We start from the raw sequence: 27799 nt of genomic DNA, 5'->3' as shown, positions 1-27799 counted from the left end.
CGAGCTGTCAGAGGTCAGTGTACGGGACGAGTTGTCAGAGGTCAGTGTATGGTACGAGCTGTCAGAGGTCCGTGTTTGGGACGAGCTGTCAGAGGTCAGTGTACGGGACGAGTTGTCAGAGGTCAGTGTATGGGACGAGCTGTCAGAGGTCAGTGTAGAGGACGAGCTGTCAGAGGTCAGTGTACGGGACGAGCTGTCAGAGGTCAGTGTACGAGACGAGTTGTCAGAGGTCAGTGTATGGAACGAGCTGTCAGAGGTCCGTGTTTGGGACGAGCTGTCAGAGGTCAGTGTTTGGAGAGCGCTGTCAGATGTCTGTGTACGGGATGAGCTGTCAGAGGTCAGTGTACGGAGAGAGCTGTCAGAGGACAGTGTATGGAGAGAGCTGTCAGAGGTCAGTGTATGGAGAGAGCTGTCAGAGGTCAGTGTATGGAGCGAGCTGTCAGAGGTCAGTGTATGGGACGAGCTGTCAGAGGTCAGTGTACGGGACGAGCTGTCATAGGTCAGTGCATGGAGAGAGCTGTCAGAGGTCAGTGTACGGGACGAGCTGTCAGAGGTCAGTGTACGGGACGAGCTGTCAGAGGTCAGTGTACGGGACGAGCTGTCAGAAGTCTGTGTATGGAACGAGCTGTCAGAGGTCAGTGTATGGAGAGAGCTGTCGGAGGTCAGTGTACGGGGCGAGCTGTCAGAGGTCAGTGTACGGGGCGAGCTGAAAGAGGTCAGTGTACGGGACGAGTTGTCAGAGGTCAGTGTTTGGAGAGAGCCGTCAGAGGTCTGTGTACGGGATGAGCTGTCAGAGGTCAGTGTACGGAGAGAGCTGTCAGAGGACAGTGTATGGAACGACCTGTCAGAGGTCAGTGTATGGAGAGAGCTGACAGTGTATGGGACGAGCTGTCAGAGGTCAGTGTACGGGTCGAGCTGTCAGAGGTCAGTGTATGGAACGAGCTGTCAGAGGTCAGTGTACGGGGCGAGCTGTCAAAGGTCAGTGTATGGAGAGAGCTGTCAGAGGTCAGTGTACAGGACGAGCTGTCAGAGGTCAGTGTACGCGACGAGCTGTCAGAGGTCAGTGTATGGAAAGAGCTGTCAGAGGACAGTGTATGGGACAAGCTGTCAGAGGTCAGTGTATGGAGAGAGCTCTCAGAGGTCAGTGTATGGAGAGAGCTGTCAGAGGTCAGTGTATGGGACGAGCTGTCAGAGGTCAGTGTATGGAACGAGCTGCCAGAGGTCAGTGTTTGGGACGAGCTGTCAGAGGTCAGTGTACGTGACGAGCTGTCAGAGGTCAGTGTATGGAGAGAGCTGTCAGAGGTCACTGTACGGGACGAGCTGTCAGAGGTCAATGTATGGAGTGAGCTGTCAGAGGTCAGTGTAGAGGACGAGCTGTCAGAGGTCAGTGTACGGGACAAGCTGTCAGAGGTCAGTGTACGGGACGAGCTGTCATAGGTCAGTGTACGGGACGAGGTGTCAGAGGTCAGTGTATGCAACGAGCTGTCAGAGGTCAGTGTATGGAACGAGCTGTCAGAGGTCTGTGTATGGGATGAGCTGTCAGAGGTCAGTGCCTGGAACGAGCTGTCAGAGGTCAGTGTATGGGACGAGCTGTCAGAGGTCAGTGTACGGAGAGAGCTGTCAGAAGACAGTGTATGGAACGAGCTGTCAGAGGACAGTGTATGGAACGAGCTGTCAGAGGTCAGTGTATGGAACGAGCTGTCAGAGGTCTGTGTATGGGATGAGCTGTCAGAGGTCAGTGTACGGAGAGAGCTGTCAGAGGACAGTGTATGGAACGAGCTGTCAGAGGTCAGTGTATGGAACGAGCTGTCAGAGTTCAGTGTATGGGACGAGCTGTCAGAGGTCAGTGTACGGAGAGAGCTGTCAGAGGACAGTGTACGGAGAGAGCTGTCAGAGGTCAGTGTATGGAGAGAGCTGTCAGAGGTCAGTGTACGGGACGAGCTGACAGATGTCAGTGTATGGAGAGTGATGTCAGAGGTCAGTGTACGGGACGAGCTGTCAGAGGTTAGCCTATGGGGTTAGCTGTCAGAGGTCAGTGTATGTAGCGAGCTGTCAGAAGTCAGTGTACAGTACGAGCTGTCTGAGGTCAGTGTACGGGACGAGCTGTCAGAGGTCAGTGTAGGGGACGAGCTGCCAGAGGTCAGTGTAGGGGACGAGCTGTCAGAGGTCAGTGTACGGGACGAGCTGTTAGAGGTCAGTGTATGGAGAGAGCTGTCAGAGGTCAGTGTATGGAACGAGCTGTCAGAGTTCAGTGTATGGGACGAGCTGACAGAGGTCCGTGTATGGACAGAGCTGTCAGAGGTCAGTGTACGGAGAGAGCTGTCTCAGGTCAGTGTACGGGACAAGCTGTCAGAGGTCACTGTACGGGACGAGCTGTCAGAGGTCAATGTATGGAGAGAGCTGTCAGAGGTCAGTGTACGGAGAGAGCTGTCTCAGGTCAGTGTACGGGACAAGCTGTCAGAGGTCACTGTACGGGACGAGCTGTCAGAGGTCAGTGTATGGAGAGAGCTGTCAGAGGTCAGTGTAGAGGACGAGCTGTCAGAGGTTAGTGTACGGGATGATCTGTCAGAGGTCAGTGTACGGGACGAGCTGTCAGAGATCAGTGTACGGGACGAGCTGTCAGAGGTCAGTGTACGGGACGAGCTGTCAGAGGTCAGTGTATGGAACGAGCTGTCAGAGTTCAGTGTATGGGACGAGCTGTCAGAGGTCCGTGTATGGACAGAGCTGTCAGAGGTCAGTGTACGGAGAGAGCTGTCACAGGTCAGTGTACGGGACAAGCTGTCAGAGGTCAGTGTACGGGATGAGCTGTCAGAGGTCAGTGTACAGAGAGAGCTGTCAGAGGTCAGTGTACGGGACGAGCTGTCAGAGGTCAGTGTATGGAACGAGCTGTCAGAGGTCAGTGTTTGGGACGAGCTGTCAGAGGTCAGTGTACTGGACGAGCTGTCAGAGGTCAGTGTTTGGGACGAGCTGTCAGAGATCAGTGTACGGGGTGAGCTGTCGGAGGTCAGTGTTTGGAGAGAGCTGTCAGAGGTCAGTGTTTGGGATGAGCTGTCGGAGGTCAGTGTATGGAGAGAGCTGTCAGAGGTCAGTGTACAGGACGAGCTGTCAGAGTTCAGTGTTTGGGTCGAGCTGTCAGAGGTCAGTGTACGGGGCGAGCTGTCAGAGGTCAGTGTATGGAGAGAGCTGTCAGAGGTCAGTGTACAGGACGAGCTGTCAGAGGTCAGTGTACGGGACGAGCTGTCAGAGGTCAGTGTATGGAAAGAGCTGTCAGAGGACAGTGTATGGGACAAGCTGTCAGAGGTCAGTGTATGGAGAGAGCTGTCAGAGGTCAGTGTATGGAGAGAGCTGTCAGAGGTCAGTGTACGGGACGAGCTGTGAGAGGTCAGTGTACGGGACGAGCTGTCAGAGGTCAGTGTATGGAGAGAGCTCTCAGAGGTCAGTGTATGGGTCGAGCTGTCAGAGGTCAGTGTACGGGACGAGCTGTCAGAGGTCAGTGTATGGAGAGAGCTGTGAGAGGTCAGTGTACAGGACGAGCTCTCAGAGGTCAGTGTATGGAGCGAGCTGTCAGAGGTCAGTGTACAGGACGAGCTGTCAGAGGTCAGTGTATGGGACGAGCTGTCAGAGGTCAGTGTATGGAGAGAGCTGTCAGAGGACAGTGTAGGGAGAGAGCTGTCAGAGGACAGTGTACGGAGAGAGCTGTCAGAGGTCAGTGTATGGAGAGAGCTGTCAGAGGTCAGTGTATGGGACGAGCTGTCAGAGGTCAGTGTACGGGACGAGTTGTCAGAGGTCAGTGTATGGTACGAGCTGTCAGAGGTCCGTGTTTGGGACGAGCTGTCAGAGGTCAGTGTACGGGACGAGTTGTCAGAGGTCAGTGTATGGGACGAGCTGTCAGAGGTCAGTGTAGAGGACGAGCTGTCAGAGGTCAGTGTACGGGACGAGCTGTCAGAGGTCAGTGTAGAGGACGAGCTGTCAGAGGTCAGTGTACGGGACGAGCTGTCAGAGGTCAGTGTACGGGACGAGCTGTCAGAGGTCAGTGTACAGAGAGAGCTGTCAGAGGTCAGTGTACGGGACGAGCTGTCAGAGGTCAGTGTATGGAACGAGCTGTCAGAGGTCAGTGTTTGGGACGAGCTGTCAGAGGTCAGTGTACTGGACGAGCTGTCAGAGGTCAGTGTTTGGGGAGAGCTGTCAGAGATCAGTGTATGGAGAGAGCTGTCAGAGGTCAGTGTACAGGACGAGCTGTCAGAGTTCAGTGTTTGGGTCGAGCTGTCAGAGGTCAGTGTACGGGGCGAGCTGTCAGAGGTCAGTGTATGGAGAGAGCTGTCAGAGGTCAGTGTACAGGACGAGCTGTCAGAGGTCAGTGTATGGGACGAGCTGTCAGAGGTCAGTGTATGGAAAGAGCTGTCAGAGGACAGTGTATGGGACAAGCTGTCAGAGGTCAGTGTATGGAGAGAGCTGTCAGAGGTCAGTGTATGGAGAGAGCTGTCAGAGGTCAGTGTACGGGACGAGCTGTGAGAGGTCAGTGTACGGGACGAGCTGTCAGAGGTCAGTGTATGGAGAGAGCTCTCAGAGGTCAGTGTATGGGTCGAGCTGTCAGAGGTCAGTGTACGGGACGAGCTGTCAGAGGTCAGTGTATGGAGAGAGCTGTGAGAGGTCAGTGTACAGGACGAGCTCTCAGAGGTCAGTGTATGGAGCGAGCTGTCAGAGGTCAGTGTACAGGACGAGCTGTCAGAGGTCAGTGTTTGGGACGAGCTGTCAGAGGTCAGTGTATGGAGAGAGCTGTCAGAGGACAGTGTAGGGAGAGAGCTGTCAGAGGTCAGTGTAGAGGACGAGCTGTCAGAGGTCAGTGTACGGGACGAGCTGTCAGAGGTCAGTGTACGGGACGAGCTGTCAGAGGTTAGCCTATGGGGTTAGCTGTCAGAGGTCAGTGTATGTAGCGAGCTGTCAGAAGTCAGTGTACAGTACGAGCTGTCTGAGGTCAGTGTACGGGACGAGCTGTCAGAGGTCAGTGTAGGGGACGAGCTGCCAGAGGTCAGTGTAGGGGACGAGCTGTCAGAGGTCAGTGTACGGGACGAGCTGTTAGAGGTCAGTGTATGGAGAGAGCTGTCAGAGGTCAGTGTATGGAACGAGCTGTCAGAGTTCAGTGTATGGGACGAGCTGACAGAGGTCCGTGTATGGACAGAGCTGTCAGAGGTCAGTGTACGGAGAGAGCTGTCTCAGGTCAGTGTACGGGACAAGCTGTCAGTGGTCACTGTACGGGACGAGCTGTCAGAGGTCAATGTATGGAGAGAGCTGTCAGAGGTCAGTGTACGGAGAGAGCTGTCTCAGGTCAGTGTACGGGACAAGCTGTCAGAGGTCACTGTACGGGACGAGCTGTCAGAGGTCAGTGTATGGAGAGAGCTGTCAGAGGTCAGTGTAGAGGACGAGCTGTCAGAGGTTAGTGTACGGGATGATCTGTCAGAGGTCAGTGTACGGGACGAGCTGTCAGAGATCAGTGTACGGGACGAGCTGTCAGAGGTCTGTGTATGGGATGAGCTGTCAGAGGTCAGTGCCTGGAACGAGCTGTCAGAGGTCAGTGTATGGGACGAGCTGTCAGAGGTCAGTGTACGGAGAGAGCTGTCAGAAGACAGTGTATGGAACGAGCTGTCAGAGGACAGTGTATGGAACGAGCTGTCAGAGGTCAGTGTATGGAACGAGCTGTCAGAGGTCTGTGTATGGGATGAGCTGTCAGAGGTCAGTGTACGGAGAGAGCTGTCAGAGGACAGTGTATGGAACGAGCTGTCAGAGGTCAGTGTATGGAACGAGCTGTCAGAGTTCAGTGTATGGGACGAGCTGTCAGAGGTCAGTGTACGGAGAGAGCTGTCAGAGGACAGTGTACGGAGAGAGCTGTCAGAGGTCAGTGTATGGAGAGAGCTGTCAGAGGTCAGTGTACGGGACGAGCTGACAGATGTCAGTGTATGGAGAGTGATGTCAGAGGTCAGTGTACGGGACGAGCTGTCAGAGGTTAGCCTATGGGGTTAGCTGTCAGAGGTCAGTGTATGTAGCGAGCTGTCAGAAGTCAGTGTACAGTACGAGCTGTCTGAGGTCAGTGTACGGGACGAGCTGTCAGAGGTCAGTGTAGGGGACGAGCTGCCAGAGGTCAGTGTAGGGGACGAGCTGTCAGAGGTCAGTGTACGGGACGAGCTGTTAGAGGTCAGTGTATGGAGAGAGCTGTCAGAGGTCAGTGTATGGAACGAGCTGTCAGAGTTCAGTGTATGGGACGAGCTGACAGAGGTCCGTGTATGGACAGAGCTGTCAGAGGTCAGTGTACGGAGAGAGCTGTCTCAGGTCAGTGTACGGGACAAGCTGTCAGAGGTCACTGTACGGGACGAGCTGTCAGAGGTCAATGTATGGAGAGAGCTGTCAGAGGTCAGTGTACGGAGAGAGCTGTCTCAGGTCAGTGTACGGGACAAGCTGTCAGAGGTCACTGTACGGGACGAGCTGTCAGAGGTCAGTGTATGGAGAGAGCTGTCAGAGGTCAGTGTAGAGGACGAGCTGTCAGAGGTTAGTGTACGGGATGATCTGTCAGAGGTCAGTGTACGGGACGAGCTGTCAGAGATCAGTGTACGGGACGAGCTGTCAGAGGTCAGTGTACGGGACGAGCTGTCAGAGGTCAGTGTATGGAACGAGCTGTCAGAGTTCAGTGTATGGGACGAGCTGTCAGAGGTCCGTGTATGGACAGAGCTGTCAGAGGTCAGTGTACGGAGAGAGCTGTCACAGGTCAGTGTACGGGACAAGCTGTCAGAGGTCAGTGTACGGGATGAGCTGTCAGAGGTCAGTGTACAGAGAGAGCTGTCAGAGGTCAGTGTACGGGACGAGCTGTCAGAGGTCAGTGTATGGAACGAGCTGTCAGAGGTCAGTGTTTGGGACGAGCTGTCAGAGGTCAGTGTACTGGACGAGCTGTCAGAGGTCAGTGTTTGGGACGAGCTGTCAGAGATCAGTGTACGGGGTGAGCTGTCGGAGGTCAGTGTTTGGAGAGAGCTGTCAGAGGTCAGTGTTTGGGATGAGCTGTCGGAGGTCAGTGTATGGAGAGAGCTGTCAGAGGTCAGTGTACAGGACGAGCTGTCAGAGTTCAGTGTTTGGGTCGAGCTGTCAGAGGTCAGTGTACGGGGCGAGCTGTCAGAGGTCAGTGTATGGAGAGAGCTGTCAGAGGTCAGTGTACAGGACGAGCTGTCAGAGGTCAGTGTACGGGACGAGCTGTCAGAGGTCAGTGTATGGAAAGAGCTGTCAGAGGACAGTGTATGGGACAAGCTGTCAGAGGTCAGTGTATGGAGAGAGCTGTCAGAGGTCAGTGTATGGAGAGAGCTGTCAGAGGTCAGTGTACGGGACGAGCTGTGAGAGGTCAGTGTACGGGACGAGCTGTCAGAGGTCAGTGTATGGAGAGAGCTCTCAGAGGTCAGTGTATGGGTCGAGCTGTCAGAGGTCAGTGTACGGGACGAGCTGTCAGAGGTCAGTGTATGGAGAGAGCTGTGAGAGGTCAGTGTACAGGACGAGCTCTCAGAGGTCAGTGTATGGAGCGAGCTGTCAGAGGTCAGTGTACAGGACGAGCTGTCAGAGGTCAGTGTATGGGACGAGCTGTCAGAGGTCAGTGTATGGAGAGAGCTGTCAGAGGACAGTGTAGGGAGAGAGCTGTCAGAGGACAGTGTACGGAGAGAGCTGTCAGAGGTCAGTGTATGGAGAGAGCTGTCAGAGGTCAGTGTATGGGACGAGCTGTCAGAGGTCAGTGTACGGGACGAGTTGTCAGAGGTCAGTGTATGGTACGAGCTGTCAGAGGTCCGTGTTTGGGACGAGCTGTCAGAGGTCAGTGTACGGGACGAGTTGTCAGAGGTCAGTGTATGGGACGAGCTGTCAGAGGTCAGTGTAGAGGACGAGCTGTCAGAGGTCAGTGTACGGGACGAGCTGTCAGAGGTCAGTGTAGAGGACGAGCTGTCAGAGGTCAGTGTACGGGACGAGCTGTCAGAGGTCAGTGTACGGGACGAGCTGTCAGAGGTCAGTGTACAGAGAGAGCTGTCAGAGGTCAGTGTACGGGACGAGCTGTCAGAGGTCAGTGTATGGAACGAGCTGTCAGAGGTCAGTGTTTGGGACGAGCTGTCAGAGGTCAGTGTACTGGACGAGCTGTCAGAGGTCAGTGTTTGGGGAGAGCTGTCAGAGATCAGTGTATGGAGAGAGCTGTCAGAGGTCAGTGTACAGGACGAGCTGTCAGAGTTCAGTGTTTGGGTCGAGCTGTCAGAGGTCAGTGTACGGGGCGAGCTGTCAGAGGTCAGTGTATGGAGAGAGCTGTCAGAGGTCAGTGTACAGGACGAGCTGTCAGAGGTCAGTGTATGGGACGAGCTGTCAGAGGTCAGTGTATGGAAAGAGCTGTCAGAGGACAGTGTATGGGACAAGCTGTCAGAGGTCAGTGTATGGAGAGAGCTGTCAGAGGTCAGTGTATGGAGAGAGCTGTCAGAGGTCAGTGTACGGGACGAGCTGTGAGAGGTCAGTGTACGGGACGAGCTGTCAGAGGTCAGTGTATGGAGAGAGCTCTCAGAGGTCAGTGTATGGGTCGAGCTGTCAGAGGTCAGTGTACGGGACGAGCTGTCAGAGGTCAGTGTATGGAGAGAGCTGTGAGAGGTCAGTGTACAGGACGAGCTCTCAGAGGTCAGTGTATGGAGCGAGCTGTCAGAGGTCAGTGTACAGGACGAGCTGTCAGAGGTCAGTGTTTGGGACGAGCTGTCAGAGGTCAGTGTATGGAGAGAGCTGTCAGAGGACAGTGTAGGGAGAGAGCTGTCAGAGGTCAGTGTAGAGGACGAGCTGTCAGAGGTCAGTGTACGGGACGAGCTGTCAGAGGTCAGTGTACGGGACGAGCTGTCAGAGGTTAGCCTATGGGGTTAGCTGTCAGAGGTCAGTGTATGTAGCGAGCTGTCAGAAGTCAGTGTACAGTACGAGCTGTCTGAGGTCAGTGTACGGGACGAGCTGTCAGAGGTCAGTGTAGGGGACGAGCTGCCAGAGGTCAGTGTAGGGGACGAGCTGTCAGAGGTCAGTGTACGGGACGAGCTGTTAGAGGTCAGTGTATGGAGAGAGCTGTCAGAGGTCAGTGTATGGAACGAGCTGTCAGAGTTCAGTGTATGGGACGAGCTGACAGAGGTCCGTGTATGGACAGAGCTGTCAGAGGTCAGTGTACGGAGAGAGCTGTCTCAGGTCAGTGTACGGGACAAGCTGTCAGTGGTCACTGTACGGGACGAGCTGTCAGAGGTCAATGTATGGAGAGAGCTGTCAGAGGTCAGTGTACGGAGAGAGCTGTCTCAGGTCAGTGTACGGGACAAGCTGTCAGAGGTCACTGTACGGGACGAGCTGTCAGAGGTCAGTGTATGGAGAGAGCTGTCAGAGGTCAGTGTAGAGGACGAGCTGTCAGAGGTTAGTGTACGGGATGATCTGTCAGAGGTCAGTGTACGGGACGAGCTGTCAGAGATCAGTGTACGGGACGAGCTGTCAGAGGTCAGTGTACGGGACGAGCTGTCAGAGGTCAGTGTATGGAACGAGCTGTCAGAGTTCAGTGTATGGGACGAGCTGTCAGAGGTCCGTGTATGGACAGAGCTGTCAGAGGTCAGTGTACGGAGAGAGCTGTCACAGGTCAGTGTACGGGACAAGCTGTCAGAGGTCAGTGTACGGGATGAGCTGTCAGAGGTCAGTGTACAGAGAGAGCTGTCAGAGGTCAGTGTACGGGACGAGCTGTCAGAGGTCAGTGTATGGAACGAGCTGTCAGAGGTCAGTGTTTGGGACGAGCTGTCAGAGGTCAGTGTACTGGACGAGCTGTCAGAGGTCAGTGTTTGGGACGAGCTGTCAGAGATCAGTGTACGGGGTGAGCTGTCGGAGGTCAGTGTTTGGAGAGAGCTGTCAGAGGTCAGTGTTTGGGATGAGCTGTCGGAGGTCAGTGTATGGAGAGAGCTGTCAGAGGTCAGTGTACAGGACGAGCTGTCAGAGTTCAGTGTTTGGGTCGAGCTGTCAGAGGTCAGTGTACGGGGCGAGCTGTCAGAGGTCAGTGTATGGAGAGAGCTGTCAGAGGTCAGTGTACAGGACGAGCTGTCAGAGGTCAGTGTACGGGACGAGCTGTCAGAGGTCAGTGTATGGAAAGAGCTGTCAGAGGACAGTGTATGGGACAAGTTGTCAGAGGTCAGTGTATGGAGAGAGCTGTCAGAGGTCAGTGTATGGAGAGAGCTGTCAGAGGTCAGTGTACGGGACGAGCTGTGAGAGGTCAGTGTACGGGACGAGCTGTCAGAGGTCAGTGTATGGAGAGAGCTCTCAGAGGTCAGTGTATGGGTCGAGCTGTCAGAGGTCAGTGTACGGGACGAGCTGTCAGAGGTCAGTGTATGGAGAGAGCTGTGAGAGGTCAGTGTACAGGACGAGCTCTCAGAGGTCAGTGTATGGAGCGAGCTGTCAGAGGTCAGTGTACAGGACGAGCTGTCAGAGGTCAGTGTATGGGACGAGCTGTCAGAGGTCAGTGTATGGAGAGAGCTGTCAGAGGACAGTGTAGGGAGAGAGCTGTCAGAGGACAGTGTACGGAGAGAGCTGTCAGAGGTCAGTGTATGGAGAGAGCTGTCAGAGGTCAGTGTATGGGACGAGCTGTCAGAGGTCAGTGTACGGGACGAGTTGTCAGAGGTCAGTGTATGGTACGAGCTGTCAGAGGTCCGTGTTTGGGACGAGCTGTCAGAGGTCAGTGTACGGGACGAGTTGTCAGAGGTCAGTGTATGGGACGAGCTGTCAGAGGTCAGTGTAGAGGACGAGCTGTCAGAGGTCAGTGTACGGGACGAGCTGTCAGAGGTCAGTGTAGAGGACGAGCTGTCAGAGGTCAGTGTACGGGACGAGCTGTCAGAGGTCAGTGTACGGGACGAGCTGTCAGAGGTCAGTGTACAGAGAGAGCTGTCAGAGGTCAGTGTACGGGACGAGCTGTCAGAGGTCAGTGTATGGAACGAGCTGTCAGAGGTCAGTGTTTGGGACGAGCTGTCAGAGGTCAGTGTACTGGACGAGCTGTCAGAGGTCAGTGTTTGGGGAGAGCTGTCAGAGATCAGTGTATGGAGAGAGCTGTCAGAGGTCAGTGTACAGGACGAGCTGTCAGAGTTCAGTGTTTGGGTCGAGCTGTCAGAGGTCAGTGTACGGGGCGAGCTGTCAGAGGTCAGTGTATGGAGAGAGCTGTCAGAGGTCAGTGTACAGGACGAGCTGTCAGAGGTCAGTGTATGGGACGAGCTGTCAGAGGTCAGTGTATGGAAAGAGCTGTCAGAGGACAGTGTATGGGACAAGCTGTCAGAGGTCAGTGTATGGAGAGAGCTGTCAGAGGTCAGTGTATGGAGAGAGCTGTCAGAGGTCAGTGTACGGGACGAGCTGTGAGAGGTCAGTGTACGGGACGAGCTGTCAGAGGTCAGTGTATGGAGAGAGCTCTCAGAGGTCAGTGTATGGGTCGAGCTGTCAGAGGTCAGTGTACGGGACGAGCTGTCAGAGGTCAGTGTATGGAGAGAGCTGTGAGAGGTCAGTGTACAGGACGAGCTCTCAGAGGTCAGTGTATGGAGCGAGCTGTCAGAGGTCAGTGTACAGGACGAGCTGTCAGAGGTCAGTGTTTGGGACGAGCTGTCAGAGGTCAGTGTATGGAGAGAGCTGTCAGAGGACAGTGTAGGGAGAGAGCTGTCAGAGGTCAGTGTAGAGGACGAGCTGTCAGAGGTCAGTGTACGGGACGAGCTGTCAGAGGTCAGTGTACGGGACGAGCTGTCAGAGGTCAGAGTATGGAACGAGCTGTCAGAGGTCAGTGTATGGAACGAGCTGTCAGAGGTCTGTGTATGGGATGAGCTGTCAGAGGTCAGTGTACGGAGAGAGCTGTCAGAGGACAGTGTATGGAACGAGCTGTCAGAGGTCAGTGTATGGAACGAGATGTCAGAGTTCAGTGTATGGGACGAGCTGTCAGAGGTCAGTGTATGGAGAGAGCTGTCAGAGGTCAATGTATGGGTCGAGCTGTCAGAGGTCAGTGTATGGGACGAGCTGTCAGAGGTCAGTGTACGGAGAGAGCTGTCAGAGGACAGTGTACGGAGAGAGCTGTCAGAGGTCAGTGTATGGAACGAGCTGTCAGAGTTCAGTGTATGGGACGAGCTGTCAGAGGTCAGTGTACGGAGAGAGCTGTTAGAGGTCAGTGTACGGGACGAGCTGTCAGAGGTCAGTGTTTGGGACGAGCTGTCAGAGGTCAGTGTATGGAACGACCTGTCAGAGGTCAGTGTATGGAGAGAGCTGTCAGAGGTCAGTGTATGGAGAGAGCTGTCAGAGGTCAGTGTTGGGGACGAGCTGACAGAGGTCAGTGTACGGGGCGAGCTGTCAGAGGTCAGTGTATGGAGAGAGCTCTCAGAGGTCAGTGTATGGAGAGAGCTGTCAGAGGTCACTGTACGGGACGAGCTGTCAGAGGTCAGTGTATGGAGAGAGCTGTCAGAGGTCAGTGTACGGGACGAGCTGTCAGAGGTCAGTGTATGGGACGAGCTGTCAGAGGTCAGTGTATGGAGAGAGCTGTCAGAGGTCAGTGTACGGAGAGAGCTGTCAGAGGTCAGTGTTTGGGACGAGCTGTCAGAGGTCAGTGTATGGAGAGAGCTGTCAGAGGTCAGTGTATGGGGCGAGCTGTCAGAGGTCAGTGTATGGAACGAGCTGTCAGAGGTCAGTGTACGGAGAGAGCTGTCAGAGGACAGTGTACGGAGAGAGCTGTCAGAGGTCAGTGTATGGAGAGAGCTGTCAGAGGTCAGTGTATGGGACGAGCTGTCAGAGGTCAGTGTACGGGACGAGTTGTCAGAGGTCAGTGTATGGTACGAGCTGTCAGAGGTCCGTGTTTGGGACGAGCTGTCAGAGGTCAGTGTACGGGACGAGTTGTCAGAGGTCAGTGTATGGGACGAGCTGTCAGAGGTCAGTGTAGAGGACGAGCTGTCAGAGGTCAGTGTACGGGACGAGCTGTCAGAGGTCAGTGTACGAGACGAGTTGTCAGAGGTCAGTGTATGGAACGAGCTGTCAGAGGTCCGTGTTTGGGACGAGCTGTCAGAGGTCAGTGTTTGGAGAGCGCTGTCAGATGTCTGTGTACGGGATGAGCTGTCAGAGGTCAGTGTACGGAGAGAGCTGTCAGAGGACAGTGTATGGAGAGAGCTGTCAGAGGTCAGTGTATGGAGAGAGCTGTCAGAGGTCAGTGTATGGAGCGAGCTGTCAGAGGTCAGTGTATGGGACGAGCTGTCAGAGGTCAGTGTACGGGACGAGCTGTCATAGGTCAGTGCATGGAGAGAGCTGTCAGAGGTCAGTGTACGGGATGAGCTGTCAGAGGTCAGTGTACGGGACGAGCTGTCAGAGGTCAGTGTTTGGGGAGAGCTGTCAGAGATCAGTGTACGGGGAGAGCTGTCGGAGGTCAGTGTTTGGAGAGAGCTGTCAGAGGTCAGTGTTTGGGATGAGCTGTCGGAGGTCAGTGTATGGAACGACCTGTCAGAGGTCAGTGTATGGAGAGAGCTGACAGAGGTCAGTGTATGGGACGAGCTGTCAGAGGTCAGTGTACGGGTCGAGCTGTCAGAGGTCAGTGTATGGAACGAGCTGTCAGAGGTCAGTGTACGGGGCGAGCTGTCAAAGGTCAGTGTATGGAGAGAGCTGTCAGAGGTCAGTGTACAGGACGAGCTGTCAGAGGTCAGTGTATGGGACGAGCTGTCAGAGGTCAGTGTATGGAAAGAGCTGTCAGAGGACAGTGTATGGGACAAGCTGTCAGAGGTCAGTGTATGGAGAGAGCTCTCAGAGGTCAGTGTATGGAGAGAGCTGTCAGAGGTCAGTGTACGGGACGAGCTGTGAGAGGTCAGTGTACGGGACGAGCTGTCAGAGGTCAGTGTATGGAGAGAGCTCTCAGAGGTCAGTGTATGGGTCGAGCTGTCAGAGGTCAGTGTACGGGACGAGCTGTCAGAGGTCAGTGTATGGAGAGAGCTGTGAGAGGTCAGTGTACAGGACGAGCTCTCAGAGGTCAGTGTATGGAGCGAGCTGTCAGAGGTCAGTGTACAGGACGAGCTGTCAGAGGTCAGTGTTTGGGACGAGCTGTCAGAGGTCAGTGTATGGAGAGAGCTGTCAGAGGACAGTGTAGGGAGAGAGCTGTCAGAGGTCAGTGTACGGGACGAGCTGTCAGAGGTCAGTGTACGGGACGAGCTGTCAGAGGTCAGAGTATGGAACGAGCTGTCAGAGGTCAGTGTATGGAACGAGCTGTCAGAGGTCTGTGTATGGGATGAGCATTCAGAGGTCAGTGTACGGAGAGAGCTGTCAGAGGACAGTGTATGGAACGAGCTGTCAGAGGTCAGTGTATGGAACGAGATGTCAGAGTTCAGTGTATGGGACGAGCTGTCAGAGGTCAGTGTATGGAGAGAGCTGTCAGAGGTCAATGTATGGGTCGAGCTGTCAGAGGTCAGTGTATGGGACGAGCTGTCAGAGGTCAGTGTACGGAGAGAGCTGTCAGAGGACAGTGTACGGAGAGAGCTGTCAGAGGTCAGTGTATGGAACGAGCTGTCAGAGTTCAGTGTATGGGACGAGCTGTCAGAGGTCAGTGTACGGAGAGAGCTGTTAGAGGTCAGTGTACGGGACGAGCTGTCAGAGGTCAGTGTTTGGGACGAGCTGTCAGAGGTCAGTGTATGGAACGACCTGTCAGAGGTCAGTGTATGGAGAGAGCTGTCAGAGGTCAGTGTATGGAGAGAGCTGTCAGAGGTCAGTGTTGGGGACGAGCTGACAGAGGTCAGTGTACGGGGCGAGCTGTCAGAGGTCAGTGTATGGAGAGAGCTCTCAGAGGTCAGTGTATGGAGAGAGCTGTCAGAGGTCACTGTACGGGACGAGCTGTCAGAGGTCAGTGTATGGAGAGAGCTGTCAGAGGTCAGTGTACGGGACGAGCTGTCAGAGGTCAGTGTATGGGACGAGCTGTCAGAGGTCAGTGTATGGAGAGAGCTGTCAGAGGTCAGTGTACGGAGAGAGCTGTCAGAGGTCAGTGTTTGGGACGAGCTGTCAGAGGTCAGTGTATGGAGAGAGCTGTCAGAGGTCAGTGTATGGGGCGAGCTGTCAGAGGTCAGTGTATGGAACGAGCTGTCAGAGGTCAGTGTACGGAGAGAGCTGTCAGAGGACAGTGTACGGAGAGAGCTGTCAGAGGTCAGTGTATGGAGAGAGCTGTCAGAGGTCAGTGTATGGGACGAGCTGTCAGAGGTCAGTGTACGGGACGAGTTGTCAGAGGTCAGTGTATGGTACGAGCTGTCAGAGGTCCGTGTTTGGGACGAGCTGTCAGAGGTCAGTGTACGGGACGAGTTGTCAGAGGTCAGTGTATGGGACGAGCTGTCAGAGGTCAGTGTAGAGGACGAGCTGTCAGAGGTCAGTGTACGGGACGAGCTGTCAGAGGTCAGTGTACGAGACGAGTTGTCAGAGGTCAGTGTATGGAACGAGCTGTCAGAGGTCCGTGTTTGGGACGAGCTGTCAGAGGTCAGTGTTTGGAGAGCGCTGTCAGATGTCTGTGTACGGGATGAGCTGTCAGAGGTCAGTGTACGGAGAGAGCTGTCAGAGGACAGTGTATGGAGAGAGCTGTCAGAGGTCAGTGTATGGAGAGAGCTGTCAGAGGTCAGTGTATGGAGCGAGCTGTCAGAGGTCAGTGTATGGGACGAGCTGTCAGAGGTCAGTGTACGGGACGAGCTGTCATAGGTCAGTGCATGGAGAGAGCTGTCAGAGGTCAGTGTACGGGACGAGCTGTCAGAGGTCAGTGTACGGGACGAGCTGTCAGAGGTCAGTGTACGGGACGAGCTGTCAGAAGTCTGTGTATGGAACGAGCTGTCAGAGGTCAGTGTATGGAGAGAGCTGTCGGAGGTCTGTGTACGGGATGAGCTGTCAGAGGTCAGTGTACGGAGAGAGCTGTCAGAGGACAGTGTATGGAACGACCTGTCAGAGGTCAGTGTATGGAGAGAGCTGACAGAGGTCAGTGTATGGGACGAGCTGTCAGAGGTCAGTGTACGGGTCGAGCTGTCAGAGGTCAGTGTATGGAAAGAGCTGTCAGAGGACAGTGTATGGGACAAGCTGTCAGAGGTCAGTGTATGGAGAGAGCTCTCAGAGGTCAGTGTATGGAGAGAGCTGTCAGAGGTCAGTGTATGGGACGAGCTGTCAGAGGTCAGTGTATGGAACGAGCTGCCAGAGGTCAGTGTTTGGGACGAGCTGTCAGAGGTCAGTGTACGTGACGAGCTGTCAGAGGTCAGTGTATGGAGAGAGCTGTCAGAGGTCACTGTACGGGACGAGCTGTCAGAGGTCAATGTATGGAGAGAGCTGTCAGAGGTCAGTGTAGAGGACGAGCTGTCAGAGGTCAGTGTACGGGACAAGCTGTCAGAGGTCAGTGTACGGGACGAGCTGTCAGAGGTCAGTGTACGGGACGAGGTGTCAGAGGTCAGTGTATGGAACGAGCTGTCAGAGGTCAGTGTATGGAACGAGCTGTCAGAGGTCTGTGTATGGGATGAGCTGTCAGAGGTCAGTGCATGGAACGAGCTGTCAGAGGTCAGTGTATGGGACGAGCTGTCAGAGGTCAGTGTACGGAGAGAGCTGTCAGAAGACAGTGTATGGAACGAGCTGTCAGAGGACAGTGTATGGAACGAGCTGTCAGAGGTCAGTGTATGGAACGAGCTGTCAGAGGTCTGTGTATGGGATGAGCTGTCAGAGGTCAGTGTACGGAGAGAGCTGTCAGAGGACAGTGTATGGAACGAGCTGTCAGAGGTCAGTGTATGGAACGAGCTGTCAGAGTTCAGTGTATGGGACGAGCTGTCAGAGGTCAGTGTACGGAGAGAGCTGTCAGAGGACAGTGTACGGAGAGAGCTGTCAGAGGTCAGTGTATGGAGAGAGCTGTCAGAGGTCAGTGTACGGGACGAGCTGACAGATGTCAGTGTATGGAGAGTGATGTCAGAGGTCAGTGTACGGGACGAGCTGTCAGAGGTTAGCCTATGGGGTTAGCTGTCAGAGGTCAGTGTATGTAGCGAGCTGTCAGAAGTCAGTGTACAGTACGAGCTGTCTGAGGTCAGTGTACGGGACGAGCTGTCAGAGGTCAGTGTAGGGGACGAGCTGCCAGAGGTCAGTGTAGGGGACGAGCTGTCAGAGGTCAGTGTACGGGACGAGCTGTTAGAGGTCAGTGTATGGAGAGAGCTGTCAGAGGTCAGTGTATGGAACGAGCTGTCAGAGTTCAGTGTATGGGACGAGCTGACAGAGGTCCGTGTATGGACAGAGCTGTCAGAGGTCAGTGTACGGAGAGAGCTGTCTGAGGTCAGTGTACGGGACAAGCTGTCAGAGGTCACTGTACGGGACGAGCTGTCAGAGGTCAATGTATGGAGAGAGCTGTCAGAGGTCAGTGTAGAGGACGAGCTGTCAGAGGTCAGGGTACGGGATGATCTGTCAGAGGTCAGTGTACGGGACGAGCTGTCAGAGATCAGTGTACGGGACGAGCTGTCAGAGGTCAGTGTACGGGACGAGCTGTCAGAGGTCAGTGTATGGAACGAGCTGTCAGAGTTCAGTGTATGGGACGAGCTGTCAGAGGTCCGTGTATGGACAGAGCTGTCAGAGGTCAGTGTACGGAGAGAGTTGTCACAGGTCAGTGTACGGGACAAGCTGTCAGAGGTCAGTGTACGGGACGAGCTGTTAGAGGTCAGTGTACAGAGAGAGCTGTCAGAGGTCAGTGTACGGGACGAGCTGTCAGAGGTCAGTGTATGGAACGAGCTGTCAGAGGTCAGTGTTTGGGACGAGCTGTCAGAGGTCAGTGTACTGGACGAGCTGTCAGAGGTCAGTGTTTGGGACGAGCTGTCAGAGATCAGTGTACGGGGTGAGCTGTCGGAGGTCAGTGTTTGGAGAGAGCTGTCAGAGGTCAGTGTTTGGGATGAGCTGTCGGAGGTCAGTGTATGGAGAGAGCTGTCAGAGGTCAGTGTACAGGACGAGCTGTCAGAGGTCAGTGTATGGAGAGAGCTGTCAGAGGTCAGTGTACAGGACGAGCTGTCAGAGGTCAGTGTTCAGGACGAGCTGTCAGAGGACAGTGTATGGGACAAGCTGTCAGAGGTCAGTGTATGGAGAGAGCTGTCAGAGGTCAGTGTATGGAGAGAGCTGTCAGAGGTCAGTGTACGGGACGAGCTGTGAGAGGTCAGTGTACGGGACGAGCTGTCAGAGGTCAGTGTATGGAGAGAGCTCTCAGAGGTCAGTGTATGGGTCGAGCTGTCAGAGGTCAGTGTACGGGACGAGCTGTCAGAGGTCAGTGTATGGAGAGAGCTGTGAGAGGTCAGTGTACAGGACGAGCTCTCAGAGGTCAGTGTATGGAGCGAGCTGTCAGAGGTCAGTGTACAGGACGAGCTGTCAGAGGTCAGTGTATGGAGAGAGCTGTCAGAGGACAGTGTAGGGAGAGAGCTGTCAGAGGTCAGTGTACGGGACGAGCTGTCAGAGGTCAGAGTATGGAACGAGCTGTCAGAGGTCAGTGTATGGAACGAGCTGTCAGAGGTCTGTGTATGGGATGAGCTGACAGAGGTCAGTGTACGGAGAGAGCTGTCAGAGGACAGTGTATGGAACGAGCTGTCAGAGGTCAGTGTATGGAACGAGATGTCAGAGTTCAGTGTATGGGACGAGCTGTCAGAGGTCAGTGTATGGAGAGAGCTGTCAGAGGTCAATGTATGGGTCGAGCTGTCAGAGGTCAGTGTATGGGACGAGCTGTCAGAGGTCAGTGTACGGAGAGAGCTGTCAGAGGACAGTGTACGGAGAGAGCTGTCAGAGGTCAGTGTATGGAACGAGCTGTCAGAGTTCAGTGTATGGGACGAGCTGTCAGAGGTCAGTGTACGGAGAGAGCTGTTAGAGGTCAGTGTACGGGACGAGCTGTCAGAGGTCAGTGTTTGGGACGAGCTGTCAGAGGTCAGTGTATGGAACGAGCTGTCAGAGGTCAGTGTATGGAACGAGCTGTCAGAGGTCAGTGTATGGAGAGAGCTCTCAGAGGTCAGTGTATGGAGAGAGCTGTCAGAGGTCAGTGTATGGAGAGAGCTGTCAGAGGTCAGTGTTGGGGACGAGCTGACAGAGGTCAGTGTACGGGGCGAGCTGTCAGAGGTCAGTGTATGGAGAGAGCTCTCAGAGGTCAGTGTATGGAGAGAGCTGTCAGAGGTCACTGTACGGGACGAGCTGTCAGAGGTCAGTGTATGGAGAGAGCTGTCAGAGGTCAGTGTACGGGACGAGCTGTCAGAGGTCAGTGTATTGGATGAGCTGTCAGAGGTCAGTGTATGGAGAGAGCTGTCAGAGGTCAGTGTACGGAGAGAGCTGTCAGAGGTCAGTGTTTGGGACGAGCTGTCAGAGGTCAGTGTATGGAGAGAGCTGTCAGAGGTCAGTGTATGGGGCGAGCTGTCAGAGGTCAGTGTATGGAACGAGCTGTCAGAGGTCAGTGTACGGAGAGAGCTGTGAGAGGACAGTGTACGGAGAGAGCTGTCAGAGGTCAGTGTATGGAGAGAGCTGTCAGAGGTCAGTGTATGGGACGAGCTGTCAGAGGTCAGTGTACGGGACGAGTTGTCAGAGGTCAGTGTATGGAACGAGCTGTCAGAGGTCCGTGTTTGGGACGAGCTGTCAGAGGTCAGTGTACGGGACGAGTTGTCAGAGGTCAGTGTATGGAACGAGCTGTCAGAAGTCAGTGTAGAGGACGAGCTGTCAGAGGTCAGTGTACGGGACGAGCTGTCAGAGGTCAGTGTACGAGACGAGTTGTCAGAGGTCAGTGTATGGAACGAGCTGTCAGAGGTCCGTGTTTGGGACGAGCTGTCAGAGGTCAGTGTTTGGGACGAGCTGTCAGAGATCAGTGTACGGGGTGAGCTGTCGGAGGTCAGTGTTTGGAGAGAGCTGTCAGAGGTCAGTGTTTGGGATGAGCTGTCGGAGGTCAGTGTATGGAGAGAGCTGTCAGAGGTCAGTGTACAGGACGAGCTGTCAGAGGTCAGTGTATGGAGAGAGCTGTCAGAGGTCAGTGTACAGGACGAGCTGTCAGAGGTCAGTGTACAGGACGAGCTGTCAGAGGACAGTGTATGGGACAAGCTGTCAGAGGTCAGTGTATGGAGAGAGCTGTCAGAGGTCAGTGTATGGAGAGAGCTGTCAGAGGTCAGTGTACGGGACGAGCTGTGAGAGGTCAGTGTACGGGACGAGCTGTCAGAGGTCAGTGTATGGAGAGAGCTCTCAGAGGTCAGTGTATGGGTCGAGCTGTCAGAGGTCAGTGTACGGGACGAGCTGTCAGAGGTCAGTGTATGGAGAGAGCTGTGAGAGGTCAGTGTACAGGACGAGCTCTCAGAGGTCAGTGTATGGAGCGAGCTGTCAGAGGTCAGTGTACAGGACGAGCTGTCAGAGGTCAGTGTATGGAGAGAGCTGTCAGAGGACAGTGTAGGGAGAGAGCTGTCAGAGGTCAGTGTACGGGACGAGCTGTCAGAGGTCAGAGTATGGAACGAGCTGTCAGAGGTCAGTGTATGGAACGAGCTGTCAGAGGTCTGTGTATGGGATGAGCTGACAGAGGTCAGTGTACGGAGAGAGCTGTCAGAGGACAGTGTATGGAACGAGCTGTCAGAGGTCAGTGTATGGAACGAGATGTCAGAGTTCAGTGTATGGGACGAGCTGTCAGAGGTCAGTGTATGGAGAGAGCTGTCAGAGGTCAATGTATGGGTCGAGCTGTCAGAGGTCAGTGTATGGGACGAGCTGTCAGAGGTCAGTGTACGGAGAGAGCTGTCAGAGGACAGTGTACGGAGAGAGCTGTCAGAGGTCAGTGTATGGAACGAGCTGTCAGAGTTCAGTGTATGGGACGAGCTGTCAGAGGTCAGTGTACGGAGAGAGCTGTTAGAGGTCAGTGTACGGGACGAGCTGTCAGAGGTCAGTGTTTGGGACGAGCTGTCAGAGGTCAGTGTATGGAACGAGCTGTCAGAGGTCAGTGTATGGAACGAGCTGTCAGAGGTCAGTGTATGGAGAGAGCTCTCAGAGGTCAGTGTATGGAGAGAGCTGTCAGAGGTCAGTGTATGGAGAGAGCTGTCAGAGGTCAGTGTTGGGGACGAGCTGACAGAGGTCAGTGTACGGGGCGAGCTGTCAGAGGTCAGTGTATGGAGAGAGCTCTCAGAGGTCAGTGTATGGAGAGAGCTGTCAGAGGTCACTGTACGGGACGAGCTGTCAGAGGTCAGTGTATGGAGAGAGCTGTCAGAGGTCAGTGTACGGGACGAGCTGTCAGAGGTCAGTGTATTGGATGAGCTGTCAGAGGTCAGTGTATGGAGAGAGCTGTCAGAGGTCAGTGTACGGAGAGAGCTGTCAGAGGTCAGTGTTTGGGACGAGCTGTCAGAGGTCAGTGTATGGAGAGAGCTGTCAGAGGTCAGTGTATGGGGCGAGCTGTCAGAGGTCAGTGTATGGAACGAGCTGTCAGAGGTCAGTGTACGGAGAGAGCTGTGAGAGGACAGTGTACGGAGAGAGCTGTCAGAGGTCAGTGTATGGAGAGAGCTGTCAGAGGTCAGTGTATGGGACGAGCTGTCAGAGGTCAGTGTACGGGACGAGTTGTCAGAGGTCAGTGTATGGAACGAGCTGTCAGAGGTCCGTGTTTGGGACGAGCTGTCAGAGGTCAGTGTACGGGACGAGTTGTCAGAGGTCAGTGTATGGAACGAGCTGTCAGAAGTCAGTGTAGAGGACGAGCTGTCAGAGGTCAGTGTACGGGACGAGCTGTCAGAGGTCAGTGTACGAGACGAGTTGTCAGAGGTCAGTGTATGGAACGAGCTGTCAGAGGTCCGTGTTTGGGACGAGCTGTCAGAGGTCAGTGTTTGGAGAGAGCTGTCAGAGGTCTGTGTACGGGATGAGCTGTCAGAGGTCAGTGTACGGAGAGAGCTGTCAGAGGACAGTGTATGGAGAGAGCTGTCAGAGGTCAGTGTATGGAGAGAGCTGTCAGAGGTCAGTGTATGGAGCGAGCTGTCAGAGGTCAGTGTATGGGACGAGCTGTCAGAGGTCAGTGTACGGGACGAGCTGTCATAGGTCAGTGTATGGAGAGAGCTGTCAGAGGTTAGTGTACGGGACGAGCTGTCAGAGGTCAGTGTACGGGACGAGCTGTCAGAGGTCAGTGTACGGGACGAGCTGTCAGAAGTCTGTGTATGGAACGAGCTGTCAGAAGTCAGTGTATGAAGAGAGCTGTCAGAGGTCAGTGTACGGGGCGAGCTGTCAGAGGTCACTGTATGGAACGAGCTGTCAGAGGTCAGTGTATGGAGAGAGCTGTCAGAGGTCAGTGTATGGAGAGAGCTCTCAGAGGTCAGTGTATGGGACGTGCTGTCAGAGGTCAGTGTACGGGACGAGCTGTCAGAGGTCAGTGTATGGAGAGAGCCGTCAGAGGTCTGTGTATGGAGAGAGCTGTCAGAGGTCACTGTATGGAGAGAGCTGTCAGAGGTCAGTGTATGGAGAGAGCTGTCAGAGGTCAGTGTATGGGACGAGCTGTCAGAGGTCAGTGTATGGAGAGAGCTGTCAGAGGTCAGTGTATGGAGAGAGCTGTCAGAGGTCAGTGTATGGAGTGAGCTGTCAGAGGTCAGTGTACAGGACGAGCTGTCAGAGGTCAGTGTAGGGGACGAGCTGCCAGAGGTCCGTGTACGGGACAAGCTGTCAGAGGTCAGTGTACGGGACGAGCTGTCAGAGGTCAGTGTACGGGACGAGCTGTCAGAGGTCAGTGTACGGGACAAGCTGTCAGAGGTCAGTGTACGGGACGAGCTGTCAGAGGTCAGTGTACAGGACGAGCTGTCAGAGGTCAGTGTACGGGACGAGCTGTCAGAGGTCAGTGTACAGAGAGAGCTGTCAGAGGTCAGTGTACGGGACGAGCTGTCAGAGATCAGTGTATGGAACGAGCTGTCAGAGTTCAGTGTTTGGGACGAGCTGTCAGAGGTCAGTGTACGGGACGAGCTGTCAGAGGTCTGTGTACGGGATGAGCTGTCAGAGGTCAGTGTACGGAGAGAGCTGTCAGAGGTCAGTGTATGGGACGAGCTGTCAGAGGTCAGTGTATGGGACGAGCTGTCAGAGGTCAGTGTACGGGACGAGCTGTCAGAGGTCAGTGCACGGGACGAGCTGTTAGAGGTCAGTGTATGGAGAGAGCTGTCAGAGGTCAGTGTATGGAGAGAGCTGTCAGAGGTCAGTGTACGGGACGAGCTGTCAGAGGTCACTGTTTGGGACGAGCTGTCAGAGGTCAGTGTACGGGACGAGCTGTCAGAGGTCACTGTTTGGGACGAGCTGTCAGAGGTCAGTGTACAGGACGAGCTGTCATAGGTCAGTGTATGGGACGAGCTGTCAGAGGTCTGTGTACGGGACGAGCTGTCAGAAGTCTGTGTATGGAACGAGCTGTCAGAGGTCAGTGTATGGAGAGAGCTGTCAGAGGTCAGTGTACGGGGCGAGCTGTCAGAGGTCAGTGTACGGGGCGAGCTGTCAGAGGTCAGTGTACGGGACGAGCTGTCAGAGGTCAGTGTACGGAGAGAGCTGTCAGAGGTCAGTGTTTGGGACGAGCTGTCAGAGGTCAGTGTTTGGGACGAGCGGTCAGAGGTCAGTGTACGGGACAAGCTGTCAGAGGTCAGTGTACGGGACGAGCTGTCAGAGGTCAGTGTATGGAGAGAGCAGTCAGAGGTCAGTGTTTGGGACGAGCTGTCAGAGGTCAGTGTATGGAGAGAGCTGTCAGAGGTCAGTGTGTGGAGAGAGCTGTCAGAGGTCAGTGCATGGAGAGAGCTGTCAGAGGACAGTGTTTGGGACGAGCTGTCAGAGGTCAGTGTTTGGGACGAGCGGTCAGAGGTCAGTGTACGGGACAAGCTGTCAGAGGTCAGTGTACGGGACGAGCTGTCAGAGGTCAGTGTATGGAGAGAGCAGTCAGAGGTCAGTGTTTGGGACGAGCTGTCAGAGGTCAGTGTATGGAGAGAGCTGTCAGAGGTCAGTGTGTGGAGAGAGCTGTCAGAGGTCAGTGCATGGAGAGAGCTGTCAGAGGACAGTGTACAGGACGAGCTGTCAGAGATCAGTGTACGGGACGAGCTGTCAGAGGACAGTGTACAGGACGAGCTGTCAGAGGTCAGTGTTTGGGGAGAGCTGTCAGAGATCAGTGTACGGGGAGAGCTGTCGGAGGTCAGTGTATGGAGAGAGCTGTCAGAGGTCAGTGTTTGGGACGAGCTGACAGAGGTCAGTGTATGGAACGAGCTGTCAGAGGTCAGTGTATGGAGAGAGCTGTCAGAGGTCAGTGTATGGAGAGAGCTGTCAGAGGTCACTGTACGGGACGAGCTGTCAGAGGTCAGTGTATGGAGAGAGCTGTCAGAGGTCAGTGTACGGGACGAGCTGTCAGAAGTCTGTGTATGGAACGAGCTGTCAGAGGTCAGTGTATGGAGAGAGCTGTCAGAGGTCAGTGTACGGGGCGAGCTGTCAGAGGTCAGTGTACGGGGCGAGCTGTCAGAGGTCAGTGTACGGGACGAGCTGTCAGAGGTCAGTGTACGGAGAGAGCTGTCAGAGGTCAGTGTATGGGACGAGCTGTCAGAGGTCAGTGTATGGGACGAGCTGTCAGAGGTCAGTGTATGGTGAGAGCTGTCAGAGGTCAGTGTTTGGGACGAGCTGTCAGAGGTCAGTGTTTGGGACGAGCTGTCAGAGGTCAGTGTTTGGGACGAGCGGTCAGAGGTCAGTGTACGGGACAAGCTGTCAGAGGTCAGTGTACGGGACGAGCTGTCAGAGGTCAGTGTACGGAGAGAGCTGTCAGAGGTCAGTGTTTGGGACGAGCTGTCAGAGGTCAGTGTGTGGAGAGAGCTGTCAGAGGACAGTGTACAGGACGAGCTGTCAGAGATCAGTGTACGGGACGAGCTGTCAGAGGACAGTGTACAGGACGAGCTGTCGGAGGTCAGTGTATGGAGAGAGCTGTCAGAGGTCAGTGTACGGGACGAGCTGACAGAGGTCAGTGTATTGAGAGAGCTGTCAGAGAGCAGTGTATGGGGAGAGCTGTCAGAGGTCAGTGTACGGGACAAGCTGTCAGAGGTCAGTGTATGGAGAGAGCTGACAGAGGTCAGTGTATTGAGAGAGCTGTCAGAGGTCAGTGTTTTGGACGAGCTGCCGGAGGAAGTGGTTAAGGCAGGTACATTAATATTTGAAAGGAATTTCGACAAGTATATGAATTGGAAAAATTTACAGCAAGTTTCACAAATTTTTTTATGCCATGGACATTACTGAGGCGTCTTTGGACCCCAGGGTGGGAATCCCTCGACCAAATGCGGGTCTCTGGGACTGGGATTCTTGTTCAGCACGAACCCGTTGGGTTGGGTTTGCCTGTTTCTTCATACTGTAATGGTGAAGAAGACTCTGGCATCAATGTGGTGGGCGACTGTTGTGCTTGTCAATAATTCACCAGACATCGCTTGCCTATCCACCAGGACCATCAACAAAGCAGAGTGAGCGGACCCCACCCGGGTGGAGCAGGACTGAGGGAGATCCCTGATTCTGTGACTTTCTCCGCCCCAACACCGATGAGCTTTAACCCTTACTAAGCCAGAGCGGACGAAGCTCCAGATCGATGGAAATGGACAATCTGCCATTTGCCGTCGCGGCGGTGCCAGATCCGGGTCTCCTCGGACTGTGCAGTACGCGGGATGCCGTTGCCGTCGATGTACTGGGTGATGCGGATGTAGGCGATGCAAGCGGCCTCCTCCCCGATCAGGTGGATGTGGGGGTTCAAGATGGTGGTGTGGATTGGTTTGTTGTTCTTGCACCAGACTGTGGGGGAATGGAAGAGCTGTCAGTGCTGATACTCGGCCTGGAGCAGAACGAGGCCACGGGCTCTGCTCCCCCTTTCCGTCACGGTTGATATGTTATATCTCTCTGATTAACCGTCAAGCATCAGGCTCCTGAACCCACCTCATTCACCACAGCGGTGAACCCGGTCCTGCAGACCCACTTTCAACTAATATTCAGTATTATTTATTGATTATTTGTACAATGTCTTCTTTTGCATCAAAGTTGTTCTTTATGCACTGTCTTTCACTAATTCTATTGCACAACAATTTTCGTCTATTCCAATTTCCTGCAAGGAAGTGAGCCTTAGGGTTGTGTACGGTGACATAGACAGTCCTGTGCAAAAGTCTCAGGCACACACAGTACCTACAGCTAGGGGGCCTGTGACTTCTGCACAGCACTGCAGTAATTTTATGCATTTCACAGTAAAAACAAATTTCATGACCTATGTGAGTGTTGACAGACCTGATTCTGATATGGGTCTCTGCTGTGGACTGGGAGTGGGAAGGGGGCAGGGAGAGGGGGATCATAGTTGGGAAAGGGGGAAGGGAGACAGGAGGGAATGGGAAGCACCGGAGACATTCGGTAATGTTCAATAAACCAATTGTGTCTCAGGGCTGGGAGAGTTGGTACACGGATCACCTCCCTGCCCCTGGCACTCCTTCTCTGCCACCTGTTCCACACCCCTCTCACAGTACTCCCACCAGATTTACAAACTCGGTCTCCGCTCTGCATTGTACTGTGGGAAATGCTCAGGCATCCTCACTATCCAAGCATCCACAGATATTTGTATGTATGGATAATAAATTTAGTTTGAACCTTACAACCCCAACCCCATTCTCCTGCCTTCTCCCCGTAACCTTTGACACCCTGACTAATCAAGAACTGAACAACCTCCACTTTAAATATCCCCAATGACTTGGCCTTCACAGCCATCTGTGGCAATGAATTCCACAGATTCACCACCCTCTGGATAATGGTAGAGGAACTCAGCAGCTGAGGCAGCATCTATGGAGAGGAGTGACCAGTCACCATTTCGGTCTGAGACCCTTTGTCAGGACTGCTGCACCCCCTGTGCTAGACTCCCCCATGATAGGAAACATCCTCTTCACATCCACTCTATCCAGACTTTTCAATGTGTGGTAGGGTTCAATGAGATTCCCTGCATTCTTCTAAACTCTAGCAAGAAAGGGCGGCACAGTAGCACAGTGGTTAGTGTAACACTGTTCCAGTGCCAGTGACCCCGGTTCAATTCCCGTCACTGTCTGTAAGGAGTTTGTACGTTCTCCCTGTGACCGTTAGGTTTGCTCCGGGTGTTCCAGTTTCCTCCTACATGCCAACGATGTATGGGTTAGTAGGTTAATTGGTCACAGGGTATAATTTGGCAATGTGACCTCTTTGGGCCTGTCACTGTGCTGTATCTCTTAATAAATGTATTTCAGGTGAGAGGGGGAAAGTTTAAAGCAGATGTGCGGGCAAGTGCTGGCTTCCTGGAATGGGCTGCCAGGGGTGCTGGTGGGAGCAGATGCAAAGGAGGCTGATAGACTGACACAAGAATAAGCAGGGAATGGGGGGGCTCCACAGTCACACAACGGTTAGCGCAACGCTATCACAGCTCGGGTGTCAGAGTTCAATTCCAGCATCCTCTAAACGGAGTTTGTACATCCTCCCTGTGGAATATGTGAGTTTCCTCCGGGTGCTCCGGTTTCCTCTGACGTCCAATGACCTACTGATTAGGAGGTTAACCGGTCTTTGCAAATTGTCCCGTGATTCGGCAATCGGGGCTGCTGAGCCCCAAAAGTCTATTCTGCACCGTTTCTCTAAATGTTCCGCACGGGGCTCTCCTGTGATATACTGTTCTATGTTCTAAATAAATGCTTACGATTCTCGAAGTAGAATCTATGAAAATCGAGTCCCTCCACCAAGTTTCCCAGTGCCTCGGGTTCAAACGCAGTCACCCCAGGGTCACACATTTTTCTGAAAGGCAGCAAGGGAGATGATTATTCTCAGAGCA

At 54.2% G+C, this 27799-nt stretch overlaps 1 protein-coding gene across 1 annotated transcript in view; it reads right to left on the bottom strand.

Annotated features, from left to right (window-relative positions):
- The window catches only part of LOC132405678 (calcium/calmodulin-dependent protein kinase type II subunit alpha), a 332781-nt gene that overhangs the window by 21718 nt on the left and 283264 nt on the right, over positions 1-27799 (bottom strand). The window contains exons 16-17 of the mRNA XM_059990685.1: positions 27668-27762; positions 25539-25767 (exon numbers count right to left, since the gene is read on the bottom strand). Of these exons, the coding sequence (XP_059846668.1) occupies positions 25539-25767; positions 27668-27762 (324 nt within the window). The remainder of the gene's footprint in view (positions 1-25538; positions 25768-27667; positions 27763-27799) is intronic.

The sequence above is a fragment of the Hypanus sabinus genome, chromosome 15, assembly GCF_030144855.1.
Source record: "Hypanus sabinus isolate sHypSab1 chromosome 15, sHypSab1.hap1, whole genome shotgun sequence".
Classification (NCBI taxonomy): domain Eukaryota; kingdom Metazoa; phylum Chordata; class Chondrichthyes; order Myliobatiformes; family Dasyatidae; genus Hypanus; species Hypanus sabinus.
This window is presented reverse-complemented; position numbering and strand designations above follow the sequence as displayed.